This window comes from Apostichopus japonicus, chromosome 16 (genome assembly GCF_037975245.1).
Source record: "Apostichopus japonicus isolate 1M-3 chromosome 16, ASM3797524v1, whole genome shotgun sequence".
Taxonomy (NCBI): Eukaryota; Metazoa; Echinodermata; class Holothuroidea; order Aspidochirotida; family Stichopodidae; genus Apostichopus; species Apostichopus japonicus.
The window spans coordinates 38,152,938-38,175,677 of NC_092576.1; the positions used below are offsets into that span (position 1 = coordinate 38,152,938).

Genomic DNA, 22,740 nt, shown 5'->3' on the forward strand with positions numbered 1-22,740 from the left:
CATAGTAATCGTTTATGTCAGAAATTGCTTGAAGCTGTTCAAACGGTATAAAGCCAGCTTTTTGTGGTTGTTTATACATTGTAATTATTTTTTTCCCCATTCTTTAGTAGATAAACATTGCACTTTGTTAAAGAACAAACAACATAGCATGGAATATCTTACATTAAGGTAGCGTATTTAGGAATGTAACAAAGAAAGTAAAATTCACACCGTAGCTTCGTATTTCCTTTCTGTAGATTCCTATATACTGCGTGAATTTGGCAAACGCTTTCATAGAGCTCAATGGATATGGGAATATTATGCTCTGGTCTATCTTTACCAATCCTCACATCACTGGAGATACTGGATATACAGACAGAGAAATGCAGGAACATAAGTAAAAAGAAGTGAATGCAACGTTAGAGTACATACAGTATTGCCCAAGATTCAAGCATTTGATGTAAGACCGACCATAAATAAGTTAATGAGAGTAACACAAGTGCAATGATGCGTAAAAGCACTACGACTTAATTTTGAACCATCATATCATATCGGCCAAAAGACTTTCTTGATACATATCCGAGTTCAGTTATCAAATATAAACATGAACTTTGGCTATCAGTGGGAGTATACGATATCCCAAAATGTTGACTTGAATAAATAACTATCAAGCAAGGTAAATATGAACTTTGTCATTTGCTACTACTAGTCGTTGCAAGCGTCAACGGCATTAGCTCATTATGTACAGTTTTACCTCGTACTCCGCCATTTTGTAATCATGTGGATAATGATTTATGTTTTGCATCTTGTTAAGGATTCAAGTGTTAGCTATAGTTCGTCAATTCCAGTACACCAACGGTAAGTTTTCCCTCTCTATCTTAAGATAACTAAAAACATCAACGCACATCACGAGGAAATGTTTTGTACGAAATTCTGCATTTGTATACGTTACTGTTGTAAAATATCATCATGCTTCCATTACTGGTCATACAGTTGTATTTCAAACGGACATGTTTGTTGTCAGATATTTCTATGTTTTAGCTGATATACCAATTTCGAAACACAAATGGGTTCGGTAGGTTGTGGATGAAAACCTATTCCTGGAGTATTATTTACCTTACAATCCATTTTCAATCATTTAAGTACAGGTTCTTCATATAGACGGTAAAAAGAATATGCTTTAGGACACTTCTTACACTAGCAATTTAGAGTTATCTCCAATGGCCAAATGATTGGTCACCTTGACCAAGAAAGGGAGGAGTTATAAACATGACTTTCTTGTGAATTTAGTAACTAAATGGCAATTAAAAAGTACTCGTACTCGGATTATAATATGTGGTTCTTGGACACTGATACCCGGTACTCACATAAGAACATTACTTGTACCTCGAGCTCTGAGAGGTACTTGTTATTAGAACTATAGCATTGCATGTCACAAACATTAATTCCCTACATTGAAAAGGTAATGTTTTCAATCGATAATTTAATGCAAAATTAATAACATTACAATATGCAAATAGGTAACACAATGTTACTTTCTATCTTTTTATATATATATTTAAGACGTGTATTCTTTATACGCTGAATTAGTTTTGGGTTTGTTGAATCTCAAATGCTGACGTTGTACGTTACTGTAAAAAGTTAATACCGATTTGTTTTTTAGTGGAGCACAGTTCATCTGGAATTGTCAATATTCCGATGTTTCAAAATATATATATCAACTGATTATTCATTGCAATATAACATTTTTTTTCAAAACAGTTTATATACGTTTTATGTTAAACACTCAAACTTCAAATAGCTAGTTTCTTTAGCAGCTATACAAATTGCATATTTAAATCATACAGATCCTTCTTTTTACTTTGTTAGCTAATCGTATTGAATTTGAACGTGCATTTAGACATGAAGTGACTTGTTGGTTTAGTCGCAAATTATGATAAACAATCTTCAAGATCTCTTTATCTTCATGATAAAAATATGAAGAGTAAATATTATATCCACCAGACGACCGAAAGTACATATGAACTTTTCTGATTCCAATTGTATCAAAAATATAGTTGATAGTTGTTTCCGCAAACGCTGTAACTCTGTTAATCGTTAGGATGATGTGTTATATCTTTATTATATTGGAACTGTATAGTGTCAGACTTTTTTGTTTTTCCTAATAGCCAATCATTTAACCGTAGTCCTGTTTTCAACTCTAACAACATGAGTTTTGCTACGTTTTCTGTTTCAATGTTTTATGATTTATGAGCTTAAGTATATGCTTCCCACTTGATACACACTTCAAAAAGACTATAAATCACCGCAAATAACATACCAGACACTAGCTGGACCCGGATTATTGGGGTTTCTCAAATATCTTCTCAAAGGCTTAAAAAGTAGACCACAATGTTAAATGATTGTCTGTGTTTATCTGTGTTGTATGCTGCGTTAGCCGCCCCAGCACCAATCTTACTGAAACTAAAACTCAAATATAAAATACAAATTTACCTAATATATATATATATATATATATATATATATATATATATATATATATATATATATATATATATATATATATATATATATATATATATATATATATATATATATATATATATATATATATATATGTCATAAAACTTTCAAAAAAAGGTCAGAAACAATATCGGGTTAACAAAGCACCCTGGACATATCTGCCAGCTGGTATTCTAAAGCACTAAACTTACACGTAGGAGTCTAAGGCTCAGAATAACATATGGGTTAAGATATATCCGATATCACATAAGAAGGCCCTTATCAATACTCCGTTTGTAATACAAGGGGGCACGCACTAAATGTCAGTTCCCGTATATTTTAAAACTCCCACAACACCATATGATCGATCCCTGTTTAAACACTTAAAGCGAACAACCAACTTATGAAATAAACACGGTCACTGTAGTTCACGCTTAGAATCATGGAGAACATGGACCACTGCTCCTATAGCACAGGGGTGCCAGGTACGAAAATAAAACATTCGAATGATACGGTTTGTGGAATGATAATTATATACACTACACTTATCGTAAATATATGATCGAATATATATCCTTGTTGAAGTCATATGATAGAAGCAAGGAATGCTATACTGATATACACATACAACATCTGCAATTCAACGTCAAAACTTGTATTATATACTACAGCACCATTTACTAAAGAATGAGCGCGTGTGTAACTAGACCCATATTCATATGGTTTAGGGGGTATGCATCTTCCTCGGTTTTACTTCCGCGAAGAAAATGAAAGTAACTAACACTAAAACCTTGCGAAGGTAAACCTACTGATAGAATGTCCTATGTATAGGATTAGTATGCCACAAATGCACATCACCTTAACGATCCCCATGACATACCCTCTCGTTTTAAAATTGGCTTCCCCTATTACTTTCCTTTAAATCACGTGTGTAATGAACTGCATTATGCCATTCTACGATTAACTGCGAATGTTTATTTAAGATATGGTGGTACTATAAAGTAACATATATTTGGATCAAGTGCACCCTACTTAATGATACATGATCTATTAAAAAAAAAAAAACGCTACTTTGGGGAGGTAGGGTCTTGTGTAAATTATTTAACTTAATTTTCATCAACCTTTACAAAACACGCTGCTACTTACACACCTTTTGTTAGCATCGACACAAAATAAGACTGTGGTAAGGAATTTTGGCAATACAAATTGGTCTAAGAATTACAATTTTAGATGACTTAAATCACATGTCAACAGTTTACATAGACTTCACATCACCTTTAATAATTAAATACAAAGTAAGTCAAGGTTTTCTTACAACGTTAGTAGAGTAAGCTCACATTTCCTTTTTTATCAACCTGCTATTTATCTAAAGAACGCATATTTGTATATTTGCCAATCACGATAGGACATGAACATTTATCAGGTAATAAGACGATAATGACTACACCTGATTTACCCGTTCTCTATAGACGCGAAGGTTTTCTAATAGCTATCGCATGAAATTACCAGCCAAAGTCTGGGTATCGATTGGGACAATGACATCGACAATGAATGTCTCAACATTAACCTCAACCACAAATTGACAGTCAATGACCTTGTTTAAAGTCTCTGGAAATGCCAGGTAAAAAGAAAGCCGTGCGGAGAAAGAAACATCTCACTCACAAAGGAACGGCCTCAGCCTCACAGTCAGCACTCACTTTAGCAGGTAAGTAACACATTCAATATATTATCATATTCTTTACCATGCGCATTGTACAACGGGGCAAAACAACATGGATGGAAAAGTGCAATTACTCTAACAAACACCTCATTCCGAATTATCAATATAACTACTGTCATTGCTGTTCTTACAGTTGAGACGAATTCAATGTAACTTTGAAGACACAGACTCAATCAGCATGTTTGGTTACATTGTCAAGCATAACACCACTATATAGTTCAGTTTGGAAGATATCCCGATTGAAAGTAGTGTTTGAGAGCTGTCACTTTAAACATTTGTAATATCAAAGCCAATATGATCTGAATCCGTTTATTTCTCTAGAAAAAAACATTGATGGTGAGTTATCTCTTAAAATGGATTAAATGTTTCTTGAAAGTTTCTCTTGACAGCTTTCTATGTCACATAGCCTAATGGTAGTGTCTTGGCTTGAATCTCATTTAGCTTATATGAACTGCTTCCCTTGGGTAAGATATTGGTCCAAGTTGTAAATAACATGAAAGGACAGAAACATCGGAACATATAAAAGACATACGAAACGACTGATGTTCTTACCGACATTAGTCCTCCCACCCAATCCCCCCCCCCTTCTAACGTTTTGGTATAATTACATATAATAGAAACAATTACAGCTTTTGTAAGTGACATTAATGAAATCGTTTGAAGACAATTGAAAATAAAAACCCTTGATTGCTAAGTACGTGTCATTAGAAGAAAAATAAAATATTCAAGCTTCATTGAGTTATTACAACTACTCAGTAAAACCAAACATATGAGTCATCGGTATGTTGTAACAGACCGTATCTTTGGTCTATGATAACTGAATGCATCACACAAGTATTCAAATAAAGTATATGTCATAACCTGACCTACAGTAAAACAAAGCAATGAAACATGTCTTATCTGGTGTTGAAATGCACTGAGATGTTAGTGAAAGAAATAACGTCTAGCATACTGATGACATAGTTCACCCAGGAATCTAAATAGCGTTTAAGCAATCGCAACTTCATGTTATGAACAGTTCATCGTGCTAAGAGTATTAATTATCCTATGAGAGTGACCAAAAGATTGTTAAAGTTGAGTAACATCCAGATGCACTATAAGTATAGTAAACAATATATTATTGATTTTGCTGCAAAATTTGTTATTTATATAACACACACACAATGTATATATGCTATGAACACCTTCAGACGTTTCTCAGCATTACCTTTACGTGTTTGTTTTGACTACATTAATGATTTCATATTTTCTTACCAGAAAAGAAGTGCATACTTCTAGATTCTCTGAAGACTGCTTACAAGAAGCAGTATGACGCATTACAACCGATTCCCTACATAAAGGACAGACTATATTGTGTAGATAAGGTTTTTGTTGAGGGAGGTATCGAGCACGTCCTAGAAAGTCAGTCCGGAAACTCACAGAAAGAACGTTTGAGCTCGTATAAAGACATTTTCACTGATTCAAGTTCAAGGTTATATAATAGGCGTATTGTGAAAGGTGAAGCTGGGTATGGTAAATCAACTCTGACCCTCCAGTTAGCGTATGACTGGTGTAATGGTGTCTTTGATTCTCCTGTCTCTGCAGCGGATGTTTTAATTCTTCTGAAACTTAGACAGTTGGGTAATGTAAGATCAATCTATAAAGCTATCAAAGTGATATTATTGCCGAGTGAGTTTCGCTTGAATTCCAAAGACATTAAAGATATTCTGCAACGATGCACTACAGTTAAAATAATTCTGGACGGCTTTGACGAATATCCAAATAGAGAAAAAAGTAATCGAAGTGATATCTGGCGCATCATTAAATCCAAATTGTTCGAAACATTTGATGTAACTTTGACAACTAGGTTTATACCAATAGACTTCAAAAGGTCATCACCGAAACGACTGGAATTAATTGGGTTTGACGATACAGCGCGTGACCAGTATATTCGCAAGGCTATAACAGGTAAAAATAACATAAATGCTGCTGATAAAATCAAGCGAGGATTGCAAGAAAACCCAATCCTTGATGACATTTGTCAAGTACCTCTGTTCTTCGTTACGTTCGCTCACATGACTCATGAACGAGACGACTTTCGGAAATTTAAGTCGGTAACAGACTTTTTCGTATACATGTTAAAATGTTTCCATAGTCACACTAGAAACAAGGCATCTGACAACAATGTAGATAGCTACTATGTCGAATATGAAGTTAATCACGTTGAACTGGATAAAGTAGCATTTGAGGGTCTGAACAGAGAAAACCAGCAGATTACATGGAATAAAAAACAGCTCCGTCAGAGACTCGGTAAACAGTTTTATGATCTTTATATCCGTGTGGGTATTTTAGTAGAGGAGGAGATACCTGAAGATTCAAACAGAGAAACCTCCAGCGGGGACATCAAGACCAATACTGAAGTAAGATTCTACCATAAAATATTCTGTGAATGGTATGCGTCGTTCAGGTTGGCGATTGTCACTGCAAATGCAAACAATGCGTTTGAACTAGAACAGATTCTAGGTAAGATGGATCCATTTGACCTCCAGTATGTCTTTCGATTCGCATGTGGACTAAGCCGTTCAGCTGCGAGTAAAATCATCGAATATATGAAAAAGAAAAAGGATTGTGATAAGTTTGCAATCCTCTGCATCTTGGAACAAAATGGAGACATTGAGGAGATCAGGAAGACTGTTAAAGAGCTCTGTTCTAATTCGGTTATCATCAATAGAGATGACATCAAGCTACTACAGAGGTCTACCGTACAGCTGCTACAGATAGCATCAAGTCATGACGTAAGTATTATCGAGGATATGCATTCGTTACTATTATTTGATTCATCACTGTCTTGTTCAATTGACGAACCTTCTTATATTCATCAGTTCTATGATAGCAGATGAAATCAAACCACAAATAACACCCTATTAAAGTACTAATAATTTCCATTTCGCATACTACCGGTGCAATAAAATGTAGTATAAGTATAAATAAAATGTTATAATGATTGTAATATAGTATGTAGTTTGTTTAGAATTCGTCACTTGTTGGCACTTTTAGCATATTACAGTATTGTTAACGGTTTATGTATGTTATATAATGAAATATGCTTGCTGTGTCGCTATAAGTAATTTATGACTGAATTACATTTTACCCTTCCCACCAAATTCATTGATAATCCATTTGCCTGCTATAAGATATCTATGTAAGGCTTTTTCTTACGTCTCCGTAATTGTGTAATTAACTTGCACTTTGTAATATTCTCCAAGACAAAAATATAAAAGCATACTGATATTATGCCTCGTAAATTGTTAGGCTCTTTATAACACAGTTATAGTAAACATATATTCTTTTTAAAGAAATGATTCATTCGTCTAATTTACATAAACACTGTTTCATCATCATTTGGTGCTGCTATTTGCCAATTTAAACACTCCCTCTGTCTTTAACATCTATCGCTATTAAGTTGGTGTTTTTAAAAAAATAACCCAGTAAATGACTTCATTCCAATTATCTCGATCATATATTTTTTTATCATTTTCAGTGTGCTACGTACTCCTATTACTACTATTAATAATTACTTATATTTGCACACTGCTTACTTTTCCCCCTGTTATATTTAACTTATATCCCACTCTTTCTATTTACTATTGTCTACTTTGTTTGTTACTATCATTTTTGTTATACTGTTGCCTTTACGTATTATACTCAACCGAGTTTCTTTTGTATTCCTCCTCAGTGTAATATCTATATTGCATTTTTTTTTTAATTTTAGACTTACTAAATGTATAAGATAGTGAACCTCAGTATTCTCCCATGAGAAGAATCGTAGGTACTGTGTGGTAAGCAAGTACTTTGCTTGGTCATTTGTGCTACTTAACTAGCTTGTCATTTAAGGAGGGCGGTATACAAACAAGTACTACAGTTCTTTCTGAAATAATTATTGACGAACACAACTGTTAAAGTAGACTTTCCTGGTATGGTAAGTCACATATTACTCCGATGCAACCATTTCCCTTTTCCTTCCAGGGTTTCATGAGCATCCATAGTGGGGTGGGTGCCGGGGTATGGGTGCACAACTTTAAAGATTGGGTGGGATTTGTAGCTAACCACACTACATAAAAACGTCTCGACAACTGTTAATTCACCAAGGATTGTTTACCCAAATTCTAGAATAAAAACAAAGCGGACAATTAGTCATTGAATTTTCTATGTAATATTATTTCAATAAAGTGAAGCAGTTTACATAACAGAAATACATTCTCAACTACAACAATATGGCACTTTAAATTAAAAAAAAAGGAACTATTTCATTAATACCATTATTCAAATGTAAAAGATTCACAATATTAGGGTATTTGCTCTGTTCAATTGCTACCATGGCTAGATTGACCGCTTTCTTTTATCTGAGTCTGAAACGAACAGTGACACACACTATGTAGTTTAGAATAATAACATTTTCCGGTCAATCTATAAGGCTAATTTTGGGAGTGCGCCCCCACAAAATATTAACTCTTTCCTCGATCCAAACAGTTGTTGATGTTTCAATTGATCGGATCGGCTACACAGTATTTGGCTTTCATCTCTAGAAGATGATATTTCATGTCAGCAGCATTCGTTGGTTACGTTTCTCAATCAGTATCGTAATGCAATACTACATTATTCATAAATATTTGGTTCTCAAAAGGTTAACTCGAGTAAGTTACGATAACCTATTCACCGCTCAGTAAACTATTCAAAGCATCCAAAAAGCATAACAGAAATGACACTCTAAAAAACAGGGCACTTTAAATGTCAAATTAGAACTAAAGTTACTATTTCATTAATGCCATGAATATAATGTAAACGAAACACAATTTTTAGGGTATTTGCTCTGTTCAATTGCTACCATGGTTATATTGACCCCTTTCTGTTATATGAGTCTGTAAACCAATCAATGACATATATAACGAGGGGTATAAATAGCTGAAACGAACAGTGACGCTCACTATCTACCATCGTTCAATCTCTAAGACACATTTTGGGAGTGCGCCCCCAATTTTATCGACTGTTTCCTCGATTCAAACAATGTTGTTTATGTTTGATTTGATCCGATCAGTATTTGGCTTTCAGCTTTAGTACACGTATCTTCCTGTCAGCATCATTCGTAGGTTACGTTTGTCAATCATTATCTTAATACAGTATTACATTATTACTAAATATTTTGTTCTCAAAAGGTTAAATCGGACGAATTACGATAACCTATTCACCGCTCAGTAGACTATGCACAGCTTATATATAACACCTGTTCAATTGTTTTAATGTATATATGTATACTTCTACACTACTACAATAATGTACGCAGGTGTTGGTATGTCAGCCATTCAGCCTGCTGCGTCAATGCAGGCACATCGGCCATTGCAACATAAATGTGATTTGACTGTGTTGAAAACGGAGCTTTTATTTGGACATACGCAGTTAGGATATGTCAAGTCTAGGCCTAGGCCTATACGTTTATCACCGCATTAGGATACAATCCTACTAAAACAATCTTGCTTTCAAGGTAAGTTTAATTATAGTACTGCAAATTGTGTGGACGAGTTCTGAATGGTTAGGCCTAGACCTAGTAATAGTAACAGGTTTGTTTATTTCTGTCAAGATAGGCTATTACTTTACCACTCGCCGTAAAACATGGCTGTAGGCTGTTTAAATGGCTTGTGTTAAGGAATATAACTGTTTAGAATAGTTATTAATTCGACACTAATCCGTACGTATAGAGACCGAATAACATATCAGTAGGCCCTAATCCAATCAGACATACTGATAGCTGAGTTAATCCTGGTACTGGTACTACTGGTACTACTGGTAGTGATAATGTATTGGGTCGTGAGGTTACATTGAGATGGGTAGTGGTACATGGATTGGGATCATGTCGCTCACTTTTAGCAAATATATTTACTGTAGCAGTTATAATACTGTAACATTGTAACATTTACAGCTGCACAATAGGCTACTACTAAAGAATGGGCCTACAACAAACATTTTTGAGAGAATATAAAATGCATGGAATTTGTTTTACAATCATACAAAAAAACAAAATATTATCCAATAAACTAGCGTCTGACTAGAGGTTACGTAAGCGGTTCATACGGGGTTGTGTCGGTTGTATTTGCTCTGCATCTACCAGGTCGGGACGAAACGTTCGTTCTTGCGATTACTGTATGTAGGTTGAGGCCTGATTAACCACGCTAATGCTAATGTGATGATCGATGAGTGTACAGAGTAGGGAACGAGAAACGGGGAAAATCATAGAAACTCTAAATTTTGCAACTATTATGTAATGTCAACACACTATTTTCTAACTTATCTCTTACAATTTTCTCATGCAAGACTGGTACAGAGGAGTGTGGGTTCGTACTGTACACCCAGAAAGATATAAAGAGAATTCAAACAAACGAGTGTTTATATGTAATAACCGTTAATGTCAGCAGTAAGGTGTAGCGAATGGGTTATATTATCAGGTATAGATCTCCCAGCCGTGACAGTTATTCTTTGTTTGTTATGTAGAGTTTGTTCGGGGAATCTCGAGGAGGCGTGGGGTGGGTTGATAATGCTGTATCTTAATGTACAGTAGGCCTAGCTGAAATACTGCTTTAGAGTAGACACGACAAAGATTTAGCCTAACAACAAACATTGTATAGACAAATTCATATGTGTGGAATGTGTTGGATAATCATTATATGAAATAGCGTTTACGTCACGTTACTTGTTAGCGGTATCCACGGGCGTGTGTCGGTTTACTCCGTATGTGTCGGGAGGGCATGTTTGTTCTTACTGTATGCAGGTTGAGGCGTTATAAACAGTACATAAGGGATCAAGAACGGTGGGGGGGGGGGGGAGGGTAATAGAAACTTTCATTTTTTTTGTAACAAGGCTTGTCAGGTACTATCAACATAAACTTTTCTAACTTACCTTTACTATGTCATCATGCAAGAGTGGTACAAATGAGAAGATTCAGAGAATTAAAGAAAATACAGTTTAAATGTTGTAAACAATAACTATGTGTCCTGAGGGAACGTACGTTCTTGCGGTTACATTATGTAGATTTAGGCCTCACACCCCTTTACTAGTGTGATGATCGATGAGTGTACAGACGTGATAGTTTTATTTTCAGAAATATTTTTTTTTAACTTTTACGATTTTCTAGTTTATTTCTTCGTATGTTATTATTCAAGACTGGTACATGGTACAGATAAGTTTGAGTTTGTAGACCAAGCTATGAGGATAAACATGTTAAAGCAACTGATTTAATTTCCTTGCTACAAATCATTGATACCAGTTGTAAGATATACCGAATGTGTTTTATTACCACTTGCATTGCTATCACCCAGCCGGCACACGTGTTGTTATGTCTAGAAAGTATGGTAGGGCGGAATGTGTGTGTGTGTGTGTGTTGGGGGGGGGGGGAGTTGAACGGCAGATGGACAATAGCTTTGCCTAAATGATTAGAGTCGAGATCTGCAATCACTAAATATATACTCGAGGCTATTTATATAAGTTTATGGTCGAAACAAACTTTACTTTCCTATGTACTCGCGGTAACTACACATCGGTAGTGAGTTCAACTCTGTTTTTCAATTTGTTCATTTATTTACTGTATTTGTCATTTTATTTTTTTTTTTCTTCAAAAATAATTCTTCATTAAATTTTGGAGAGAGACTGTGGGAATTAGTATTGCTTTCCTTTGAATTTCTATAAATAATACCCTGTTCATAGCGGTGAGTACGTACGTTCAATAATATTTACTGTCAATAAAGTCATGCCGCTAAACTACAGTTTATTATTTTATTTATTTTCCTTCAGATTCCAGTATGTGATCTAATGCTGAAGTGGTCCTTCAGTAAGGTTGATAACAATACCATCATCCTCCAGTCTGGTATTGCTTTACCAAGCCTCTCATCACTGGAGAAGTTATTGGTGAATACAGGAAGAGACAAATCAGAACTTACTGAGGAAGACATTGTAGGATTATTGAACTATGTACTGCCGTCTAAGAAATTCAGGAAACTTTGGTAAGTAACTTACAGATAGAATGAATATGAGGAGAGGAAAGTCTGGGAAAATTACAAAAGATTTATGAAAATTATTCAATAATTGAATCCAGTAATGAAAGGAACCGACAAAAGATAATAGACAACAAATAATATCAAAGATGCCGTCATACAGGAACAGGTTCGTTGAGCCGGGTAAATTGACATTTTACGGTCATCTGAATGCAAAATGTTAGATCATATAACTTTACAGGGATCTTAAAAAGCTGTAAGAAAATTACCAGCGATCATTGTCATCTAATATCGTTATAGTTGTAAGTTGGGACAAATGGCGGAAATATTGGAATTATTTTCCAATATTCATAGCCTAAATTGACCTGCAATGTTTTCATTCCATTAAGAATTACACATATATAGTGTACATTAAAATTAACTTGGCGATAGGACCAAAATATTTGTACATCAGATACAAATGTAAAGACTTTTTTTCTCTTTGCCTCACATTTTTTTGTAAGCATGTTTTTTTTTTTCTCATAAAGCTGAACAATTACGGTAGGTAACTGCACCTAACATGTCTATTTGACAATGTTGAACTAAACGTTAAACACATTTTACTGACATATACGACAAAAAGAAAATGTTTTGTGTTTAATAATTTTATTTTTGAGGGTGGGGAGGGGGTATGAATATTATAAATCAATTCGAAGACTTCATTAATTTTTTTCAATCGAAATTAAATTAGATGAATAAGTAAATTAGGAAAAAAAGGTTTTCTCAACAACAAAAAAATCATTGCAGAGTCGTTATACAAGTTACATTGCATATTTTAGTTTCCTGAAAACGCACGGGACCGAATATATTCCCATAAACGTATGATGTAATGTAAATATTCTTGTATAGCGCACTACGCACGATGCATATGTGTGCTTTACAGACGTTCTGTAATATATAATACAATATTACATTATAAACTACTAAACATAAGATCATAAAACTGATAATAATTACCGGTAAAGCATACAAGTTAAAATCGATATGTCTATAACTTAAAACATGAAAAGAAAATTAGCAAGTAAAAGCCAAATGTCTCATAAAAACCAACAAATCCTAAAAACGCAAAATCTTAAAAACCGTCGTACATGAAGTTCAAAAAGATAAGCTCGTTTATAAAGCTTTATTTTGTTAATATTTTGTATCGCGTCGCAAGGTGGGGGGGGGGATGGGGTGGGGTGAACTTCCAGTAAGGCTTTTGCGATACGAGATTGTCCTTTTTTAACAATGCTTGGATTACCGCAACATGTTTTGTAAGCTAGGCTGATTTGATAGTGTATTTGTAGAACGGAGATGCGTATGAGTAGAGTGCAGTAAATTTTTCAAACAGATATCGCAATATATATTATGACACACCGTGCTTAATTTCAATTCAAATCATGATGTTAATTATGACAAATATAAGTAACAATAAGAGAAGCATTGACAACCAGTTGTTTCTTTTTTCTTTATACATTTTAGCCATTCCATTTCCTAACAATGTTTAGAGGCAATTACAAGAGTAAAATCCTTAAAAACAAATCACCCTAAATAATTCAAGAAAGTCATCATTACTAATTACTAGTTGGTTGCCAACAAAATCAGTGAGTCATTGCGTAAATCATGCACACAGTTTTGGTTCCAATCGTAAATCTTCGTGTGTTGTTCCTTGATGAACAGTTAAAATCAAAAGCCAAAGAAACTCCAAACATCGGAATAATGATTTTGTAGTAATTTATGACCTAAAAAAGGGTCCTGTTGGGTGTGAAAATATGTAAGAAGATAAACATTAACAATTAAACAAGACGATTTTATTTGTTTTAAATGATTAAATGAAAGAAAACTATATTGTTAGTTCTTGGCTAACATTGTCGTAAAGCAGAGAGGTACAGGTTTACCGATTGTCAAGGTGACCTTCAGCGGTAAATTTGTTTGATGTATTCACGGTAACTAAGATATGTATGAGAAGGTGTACTTTAGCTGTGCAGGTGTTCAACCACGTGACGCATTACAATGTGATCGACAGGTCATATATAAAGAATACAATGAACATGGTGGAATGTAGACGATGTGCGTGTTGGTAAAGATTATAATGAAAGATGCGTTTTTAGGCGTGATTTAAAGGAGGTGAAGTCTGAGATTGTGTGAATTTCGGAAGGAAGCCTGAAGTTCCTTAGATCAGGTGCGGCGAAAGAAAAAGGTGCGGGCCACAGTGCTTCTTGTTATTCATGCTGCGTGGAACGAGAGTAATAGGCTTAGGGCGAAGTGTGCGTTTGGGTACTCGAGGTGTGATCAACTCAGACAGTTAAGAAGGTGCCATTCCGTGCATGCATTTAAATAAAGTAATTAATATCTTGAATTTGATGCGTTGGTATATTCAATAGAACTCTGTTATCTCAACTGCAAATATTTGCATTTTGTTGATACAATTAATGAGGTATTCTCTGTTTATTATTATGTTACCTGGCTATAATAAGATCAGCTGATTGTTAGTATTTAAAGAGAAACACAAGATCATTTGGTATATTTATTTTTATATCACAGGTTTACTAACTGCACACTGCCTGCATCTATCAGACCAGAGACAATACCAGAAGAATTAAAAAGACAGAATGTACAAGGTATGGCTATGTGTGTACAAGGTATGACTAAGGACACTGTCACACGTATAAAATTGTATGTTCCGACCATCGTTTCTTAACTATAGTCCGACCATATTAAAATAACTACCTGTAGCCGTCACACGTACTCACAAGACTTTGTACTATATTCGGACGATCGTTATTCGCGGACGCATGCATTAGTGAGTTAATTATGCTTTTGCAAAGCTATCATGCGCTGTTGCGTTGGGTCGGTCAAGGGTCACGGATTTGACCATGTTTCGCGGGTTTTTTAGTTGTAAATAGTAGTTAATGGCGATGTAAGCTCAATTTGTCGTAGCGCTTTCATTGATTCCTATTGACACCGTCTGTCGCTTATACCAGCTCTTTTAATTGTTGACTTTGGTCCTAATCTCCATATGCGTCCGTCCGTATCCCTCTCTCGCCATCATATCCGAACACTAACTAAACACCTCCTTATTCCTGGCGGTGTTGGCTACTATACTCTGTATCTTCGTCACCCAAAATATATCAAATAGTGTCAGGACTTCTTGTTCCTCGCAGGTTTTACCGCGAGTAGTGGCCGTCATTGCGATCTGTCTTGTCGAATTGTCCGTAGTGTTGACTGTTGTGTTGTTTTGTGGTAGAAACCGTCCGTGTGTATGTACAGTGTGTTGTATGCAATGCAGTGCGGGTTTGTGTTGTTTACATCGTATGTATCTAGGCATGCGTCACTATGTCAAGGGATTGAAATCGTGGATTTCCGGCCGAGGTCAGTGTTTACGCTAACACGGATGGTTCTTCCTGCTAATGATGGTTAATTCGGGGCTAACGATGCTAATTACCATCTTTAGTGTACGATGGTCAGACGATGGTCAGACCATAGTAGAGAGCGGTCACACGCACACCGTACCATGGTCGGACCATGGTCGGAACATCGTTATGTCTGAAAAAAATGTACGTGTGACCGGGGTCTTACACTACAGTATGTTACAATACAATGTATACTGGTTTCAGTACAGACTGTGTAATGTAATGGACACTTGTTATACCACAATGATATTAAACTACTCTACTATGCTGTGGCGATTAAGCAGAGAAATCCTTACAAGGTTAAACAGTTTAAAATAGTAAATAAATATTTACTGCAGTTCAGCAGGTACCGAGATCATTTCTTTCATTTTGATATTTGTTACTAATTGTTCTACTTTACTGTAACAATGACGATACATAATATTTGGTTTAGAATATTTGAAACAATTCCAAGTCGTTAAAGTGTAAGATACGTTAAGCTCATTCCTGTAAGGGAATGTTCGGCGAATGTCCCAGTGATGGTAGGTCAGTGTGATCCTAAATGAAAATCCTGCAGGAAACAAAATGTTAATTATATAATATATCTATATTAACAAATAGGTAGCTTAGTTTAATTTATTGAGAGTTATAAATACATAGCTCTGGTTATGTTAATAAATGTACTATGTTGATTTCATTTTTATTCTGTTTCCCAGTTTTGTGGCCGAGTAATGCCTGTCATCTTGATCTCCAATCCGGTCATTGGAAGATGGTTGGTTAGACTTTTGTTCTGTCTGAATTAAATTTGCCTGGATGTGTTGTGTTTGCGTGTGTTTGTGTGGATGTGGAGAGAGGGGGTCTGTGATATGGGTTGTAGAAATAAGGATTATCATTTTTTGGTATTTTTTCCTTAACATTTTATGTATAACCTTTCTGTTTTTATTTTCTCTAATGTCTTCCACGGACAGTAACGTACTATTTAATATCCATCGTTATACTTGCACTTATAGTTATTCATGCCGTACAAGGCGACAATACAAGACATGATACTGTTTTGACTTATCGGATTGCAGGAGTTGATTCCTTACACAAGTTCTGTATGTACTGTACAGTGCGCCCATACAGGTAACCACCATCGTGCCTCATTACACACTACAGGAATCTTCATAGATATTAGTTAGTATTGTAAGGACTGATATCGTGGGACTTGATCATATACATAATTTTCATAAATTATGATTATTCTATACCTTATCATTTATCATATGTTATTTCCAAAACAATGTTTATCTTGTTAATAGGCTGATGACGTTCACACTATTACAGAGTTGTGCTCACAAACTGTAGTCATCAGTAACAATGACAGTGTGCCAGTACAGAGGTCATCCATAGAGCTCCTGCTAAAAGCATCCAGTCATAATGTAAGTACACAGTTAATGGGCCACGTGAGTAAGGAACTTGTAGAATATAAAATTACAAAATAATTCCCGACCACCTTAGTGTGAGGAAGAATACATCATATAATACGTTTACCTTTGATCATTATTGAAATGATAATTTTTAAACAAATACTACAACCAAGTCTCACCATAAACATTCAACAAATATCAAAATAAAAACAACTATTCATTACCATCCATGTTTCTCCCATTAATTGTCTGTATCATGAAATAAGTCAATATCAAAAATCACCTTCCTCTCAAAAGTAAACTATTCACCTTCCTATAACTCTTAGCAAAACCCCCAAAAATACATATCACTCCACCCCAACCCCTCCAGTCACGGGGTACAGTTTAAACCTCTAACTGAATTCGTGGCTTTGGTTACGTAAAGTTTAAACACAAAGAAATTTTGCTCAATCATTAAATATGATAAAAAAATAATTGTAAAACCGATAAAATGATACCTTAAAGAAATGAACATCTAGAAATCTACAACACCAAAGACCAATCGCTAACACCCCCCCCCCCCCCACCACCGACATTAAATTGTCACTCAACTTGTATTTAATAAACAGTAACCCTGCATACAGTCCAAACTTGATATAAATATCTTTAAATAACCAACCTACCACTCCCTCAAATTTTACCCTCCTCATGAAATGGAAACTCCTGAATCTACTACTGTCTGTATCAACAGAGATCAAAGAACTCTTGATAATTAACCTTCACTAGAACTAAATATGTAATAACTAAACAACAGAAAAATTAAATTTCACCCCCTCTTATACAATAAATATGAATATATGTATAATATGTCACACCAGTTGCTCTCATGACTGGATTTCCTTCATCTGCCTTAATGGAAGCTTAATGTCTTCAAAGCAAACAGTAAACAACCACAAATATTTACGAATTGCTTTCATATGATTCATAAACAAATGACTATAAAATCGCTTGCAAGTCAACTTTCGTATATTATTCAAAACAAACGCAGCAACAAATAATACGTACATATTACAATTTGTTGTTGTATATTTCCAAACGCAATAACACATTTAAATAGCATTACTAACCAGACTCACCACCCTTGATTAATAGTCAAAGCAGATGAACAAATTATATTTTAAAGTAAACAACAACAATTAGTTACACGCGTTAGTGTATTCTTCAACAACAAACCAAATGTTATTGTTGTATTCTCTTTAAGCTTACTTCTTCAAGAATAAATCTCAGTCTCAATAAACACAATAATGTTAATTAAAAACAGTTGTTTGTAAACAAGATAAACAATCGTGACACCTAATCTCAAAATATAAACAATGACATAGATAAGAAACTGTTTACTCGGTGTTTGTACCGCACACTAAACCTCCTCTACTTCCTGGAAAAAACAAGGTATACAGTTTCACTCTGGTTCCAAACAGCTAATTACATTAAAATAGGTACCTATTGATTGCATACATCGTTGCTTCACCCCATCTCTTTTTGCAGATTTCCTCCTACCAATAAAGCACAAATTATATTTAATATATATGTATATATTAGCGGTTTCCATGCTCACCCACCCTAAAGCAAAGTTAATATTCCTTAATTAATTATAATTGTATTAATTTGTATCCTGTAAACAAACATGATGATATTAATTCTATTTATTATTTTCCTTTCTTCAGATTCCCATATACAGTGTGGATCTAAACTGGTCCTTTAGTAAGATTGATGAAGATGGGAACATTATCCTCTCCTCTGGTCTCTCACTACCAATCATAACATCAATAGAGAGTATGACCATACAGACAGAGGAAGGGAGAGAAATGAAAAAAACATGAAGTTAATGGAATATTAAACTATCTACAACACTCTCAAAGATTCAAGAAACTGGAGTAAGTACACTTAATAGTTATGTATATAATGTAAGGCATTAATTAAAGATCTACTTGATACTAATGAGTTATGTATATAATGTAAGGCATTAATTAAAGATCTACTTGATACTAATGATGTAAACAAGATATGAATTATTGATACAGTTATATTTCATAGTTACTGAAGGTTGTTTATGAATAGGTTTAGATAAATGTAGAAGTTAAACAAAACGAATGAAAAAGAAATTGGACAAAGAAATAAACTAACAATGAAAGAACAGTCATCAGGTAAGGAATATGATTACTGGGAGAGTAAAATAGAGACAAAATGAGACAGAAACACATAAAATTGACTTATAAATTCTTCAAAATATGAAATGTGTTTATATAAAAAGATATCAGGCCCTAGCTTACACATCAAATTAATATATCTCATTTAAATAATAATGATAATAATACTAAACAAGTAGGATTTAATTTGATCAAGATATGAGGCACCATAACTGCAGAGGTGAAAAAAAAAATTGCCAAAAGCAACCTTGATGTACACAAACTTCTATCAGTTAGATTAACCAAAACAAATTAATAAGATAAAAAGAAAAGGAAAAAACAAAACTCAATGTTTTATCAGGACTCTTTCGCTGCATAAGTAAAGTATGAATTAACCGACAATTAATGCACATTGATATTTAAGTAAGGAAAAAAAAAACGGTGATATAAGTTAAACAGAATGTAATTTTTTTTTTCATCAATTCATATGGTACCCCTCTCAACTATATTACCATAAGCTTTCCTTTATCCACCCCCTACAATTATGAAAGACCACTTACCCATTTATGTTTATGTTTATAATACTTGGTTTATCTTGTTAATAACACCATTCATTGTCAGGTATCCCCTCCTCCACCCACCCCACCCCACAATCCCACACCTACACATACTCAGCAAGGTCTCCTTCTGTCATACTATTATCGTCACTCTCTTCTGATTAACAACCTGTCTTCACCTCCTTCACTCCAACCCTTTGCCCTTCCCCCTCCCCCACCCACCACCCCATGCAACAAGAAGCTCATGATGTATGCATATGATTAACCCACATAACATTACAGGCAATCCCACACAGTAGAGACCAATCAAGCAGTCTATATGTAAAAAACACTCAAAATCACGTATATATTTTGCCTTTCTATTCATATTGTTTGCAGTACATACCAGTAGAAACAAACACAGTACATCTGTTTTTAGCTTGATATTTGAGAAGATTTTACTGTAGATGCTTTCTAACATTGCAGTATTCTGCTCACCAACCCCCTCCCCCCCCGTTCCCCCTCCCCGCCGCACACACACTGACACACACACCTTCCCCTTTCCAAACCTACAAGGCCTACGACCCTTCTGTAATCTATATAAACTGTGCATTGTGTTGTCACCAAATTTCCAGTTGAAAAATTTAGCCATGTCATACATACCCTACACTGTACACATTTATATCATACATTTGTACGTTAACCATTTCTTCTCTCTTTTTTTACTCAAACAGTGCACATTATTTTCTCCTAAAAGTCTGTTGAACTTATTTCATCATTTCTTTTTATCTTGCTAAAGATGTACACTGACTGTACTGACACTTTCAATAGTCTAACATTGTCTTTTGTTCAACACCTGTCAATCAAATACTTGAACAATACAATGAAAAGAAGTTGTATTCAATGGAATAGACGCGCGCGTCCTTAATATAAACACCTGGTATTTACTGACAAACAAGTACCTCGAGGTTGCCATGGATACGTCTAGACACTTTTTGGTTTGAAATCGTTTGGGAGGACTTCGTGATGTAAAGTTTTTTGAAGAAGAATTTGTTGTTTTTTTTATTTTTTTTTATTTTCCTTTTTTGAAAGTAATGGATAAAGACGAAAGAAAAGATAAGGCAATAGAAGAAATAGAAACAGAAAGAAGGAAACTAAAAGGGACACAGTGATGGTGATAATGGTGGTGATTATGATGGGAACGGTGATTGTAATAAATATTGTGGTGAAGATGGAAATATGACAAGATAAAAGTGGTGATGATGGTCTCATAATGTTGATAGTGGTGATTATGATGGTGGTGATGATAATAATGATGGTGATGTTGGTGATAATGATGGTGATAATGATGGTGACGATAATGATGGTGATGTTGGTGGTGATGTTGGTGGTGATAGTGATGAGGGCGATGGCGGTGATGATGGTGTTGATGACGATCATTTGGATCATTATTCATATAATGATGATTTTGGAATCATATGGTGATGATGACGACGATGGTGGTGCTGCTGATCATGATGGTATATGGTTTTATTATAGTTATGGTGGTCACACCCTTGACCAGAATGGCGATGGTGATAATGATGGTGATGGTGGTGATGATGGTGACGATAATGATGGTGATAATGATGGTGATGATGGTGACGATAATGATGGTGATAATGATGGTGATGATGGTGACGATAATGACGGTGATGTTGGAGGTGATGTTAATAATCATGATGATCGTGGAATCATGTAGTGATTATAATGATGGTGATTACGATGAAGATGATGGTGATGTTGATGGTGAGGAGGGTTAGAATGATGATGGTGATGATGTTCAAGCTGATTGTGATGGTGGTGGTGGTAGATGTGTTGGTGGTGATGGTGATGATGGTGATGAATATTGTGTTGATGATTGTGGTGATGGTAAATTGTGGTAATGATAATGGCCAGTGACAGTAATAATGGTGGTGATGATGATGATGATTATGATGGCAATGACGATGGTGATGTTGGTGGTGATGTTAATAATCATGATGATCGTGGAATCATTTGGTGATAGGGGTGCTGGCGATAATGCTGGTAATGGTGATAATGGTTATGGAGGTCACACAAATGAACAGTAGAGCGTCTGTGATGATGGTGATGGTGGTCATGGTGATTGTGATAATGGTGAAGGTGGTGATAGTGATGGTGATTATAATGATGATGGTGATGTTGGTGATAGTGATGGTGATGGTGGTGATGGTGATGGTGATAATGATGGTGATGGTGATAATAATGATGATGATGATGATGATGATGATGATGATGATGATGATGATGATGATGATGATGATGATGATGATGATGATGATGATGATGATGATGATGATGATGATGATGATGATGGTGATGTTGGTAGTGATGGTGATGCTAATAATCATGATGATCGTGGAATCATATGGTGATGATGATGGTGATTACAATGATGATGATGATGATGATGATGACGATGACGATGACGATGACGATGACGATGACGATGACGATGACGATGACGATGACGATGACGATGATGATGGTTATGATGATGGTGGTGGTGGTGGTGGTGGTGGTGTTGGCGGTGACGGTGATGGCTGTGACGGTGACTCTGATGAAGGTTTTCGTGATTATGTTGATAGTAATTACGTTGGTAATGATTTCGGTGATGGTGATTACGGTTATGGTGATTACGGTTATTATGGTGGTTACGGTGATTATCGTGAATATGGTGATTATGGTAATTACGGTGATTATTGTGATGATGATAATGATTAGGGTGATGGCGGTGATGATGGTGATGATGACATGATTGGATCATTATGCATATAATGATGATTTTGGGATCATATGGTGATAATGCGGCGGCGGCAGGATGGTGGTGATGGGATGGTGGTGGTGATGATAGGATGGTGGTGATAGGATGGTGGTGATAGGATGGTGGTGATAGGATGGTGGTGGTGATGATAGGATGGTGGTGATGGTGATGCTGATT

The 22,740-nt window shown here is 35.2% G+C and overlaps 2 protein-coding genes and 1 long non-coding RNA gene across 3 annotated transcripts in view; 2 read left to right on the forward strand and 1 right to left on the reverse strand.

The window, feature by feature from the left end:
- The window catches only part of LOC139982309 (uncharacterized), a 540,410-nt gene that overhangs the window by 387,734 nt on the left and 129,936 nt on the right, over positions 1 to 22,740 (reverse strand). The gene's annotated exons all lie outside the window — the stretch shown is intronic.
- On the forward strand, positions 677 to 7,083 carry LOC139982312 (NLR family CARD domain-containing protein 4-like). The gene is made up of 3 exons (XM_071995026.1): positions 677 to 837; positions 3,951 to 4,186; positions 5,459 to 7,083. The coding sequence occupies exons 2-3, from the start codon at positions 4,096 to 4,098 to the stop codon at positions 7,078 to 7,080; spliced, it is 1,713 nt and encodes a 570-aa protein (XP_071851127.1). The 5' UTR covers positions 677 to 837; positions 3,951 to 4,095; the 3' UTR covers positions 7,081 to 7,083.
- On the forward strand, positions 14,778 to 17,004 carry LOC139982339 (uncharacterized). The gene is made up of 3 exons (XR_011798144.1): positions 14,778 to 14,858; positions 16,346 to 16,401; positions 16,931 to 17,004. It is a non-coding gene; the product is annotated as an uncharacterized lncRNA (long non-coding RNA).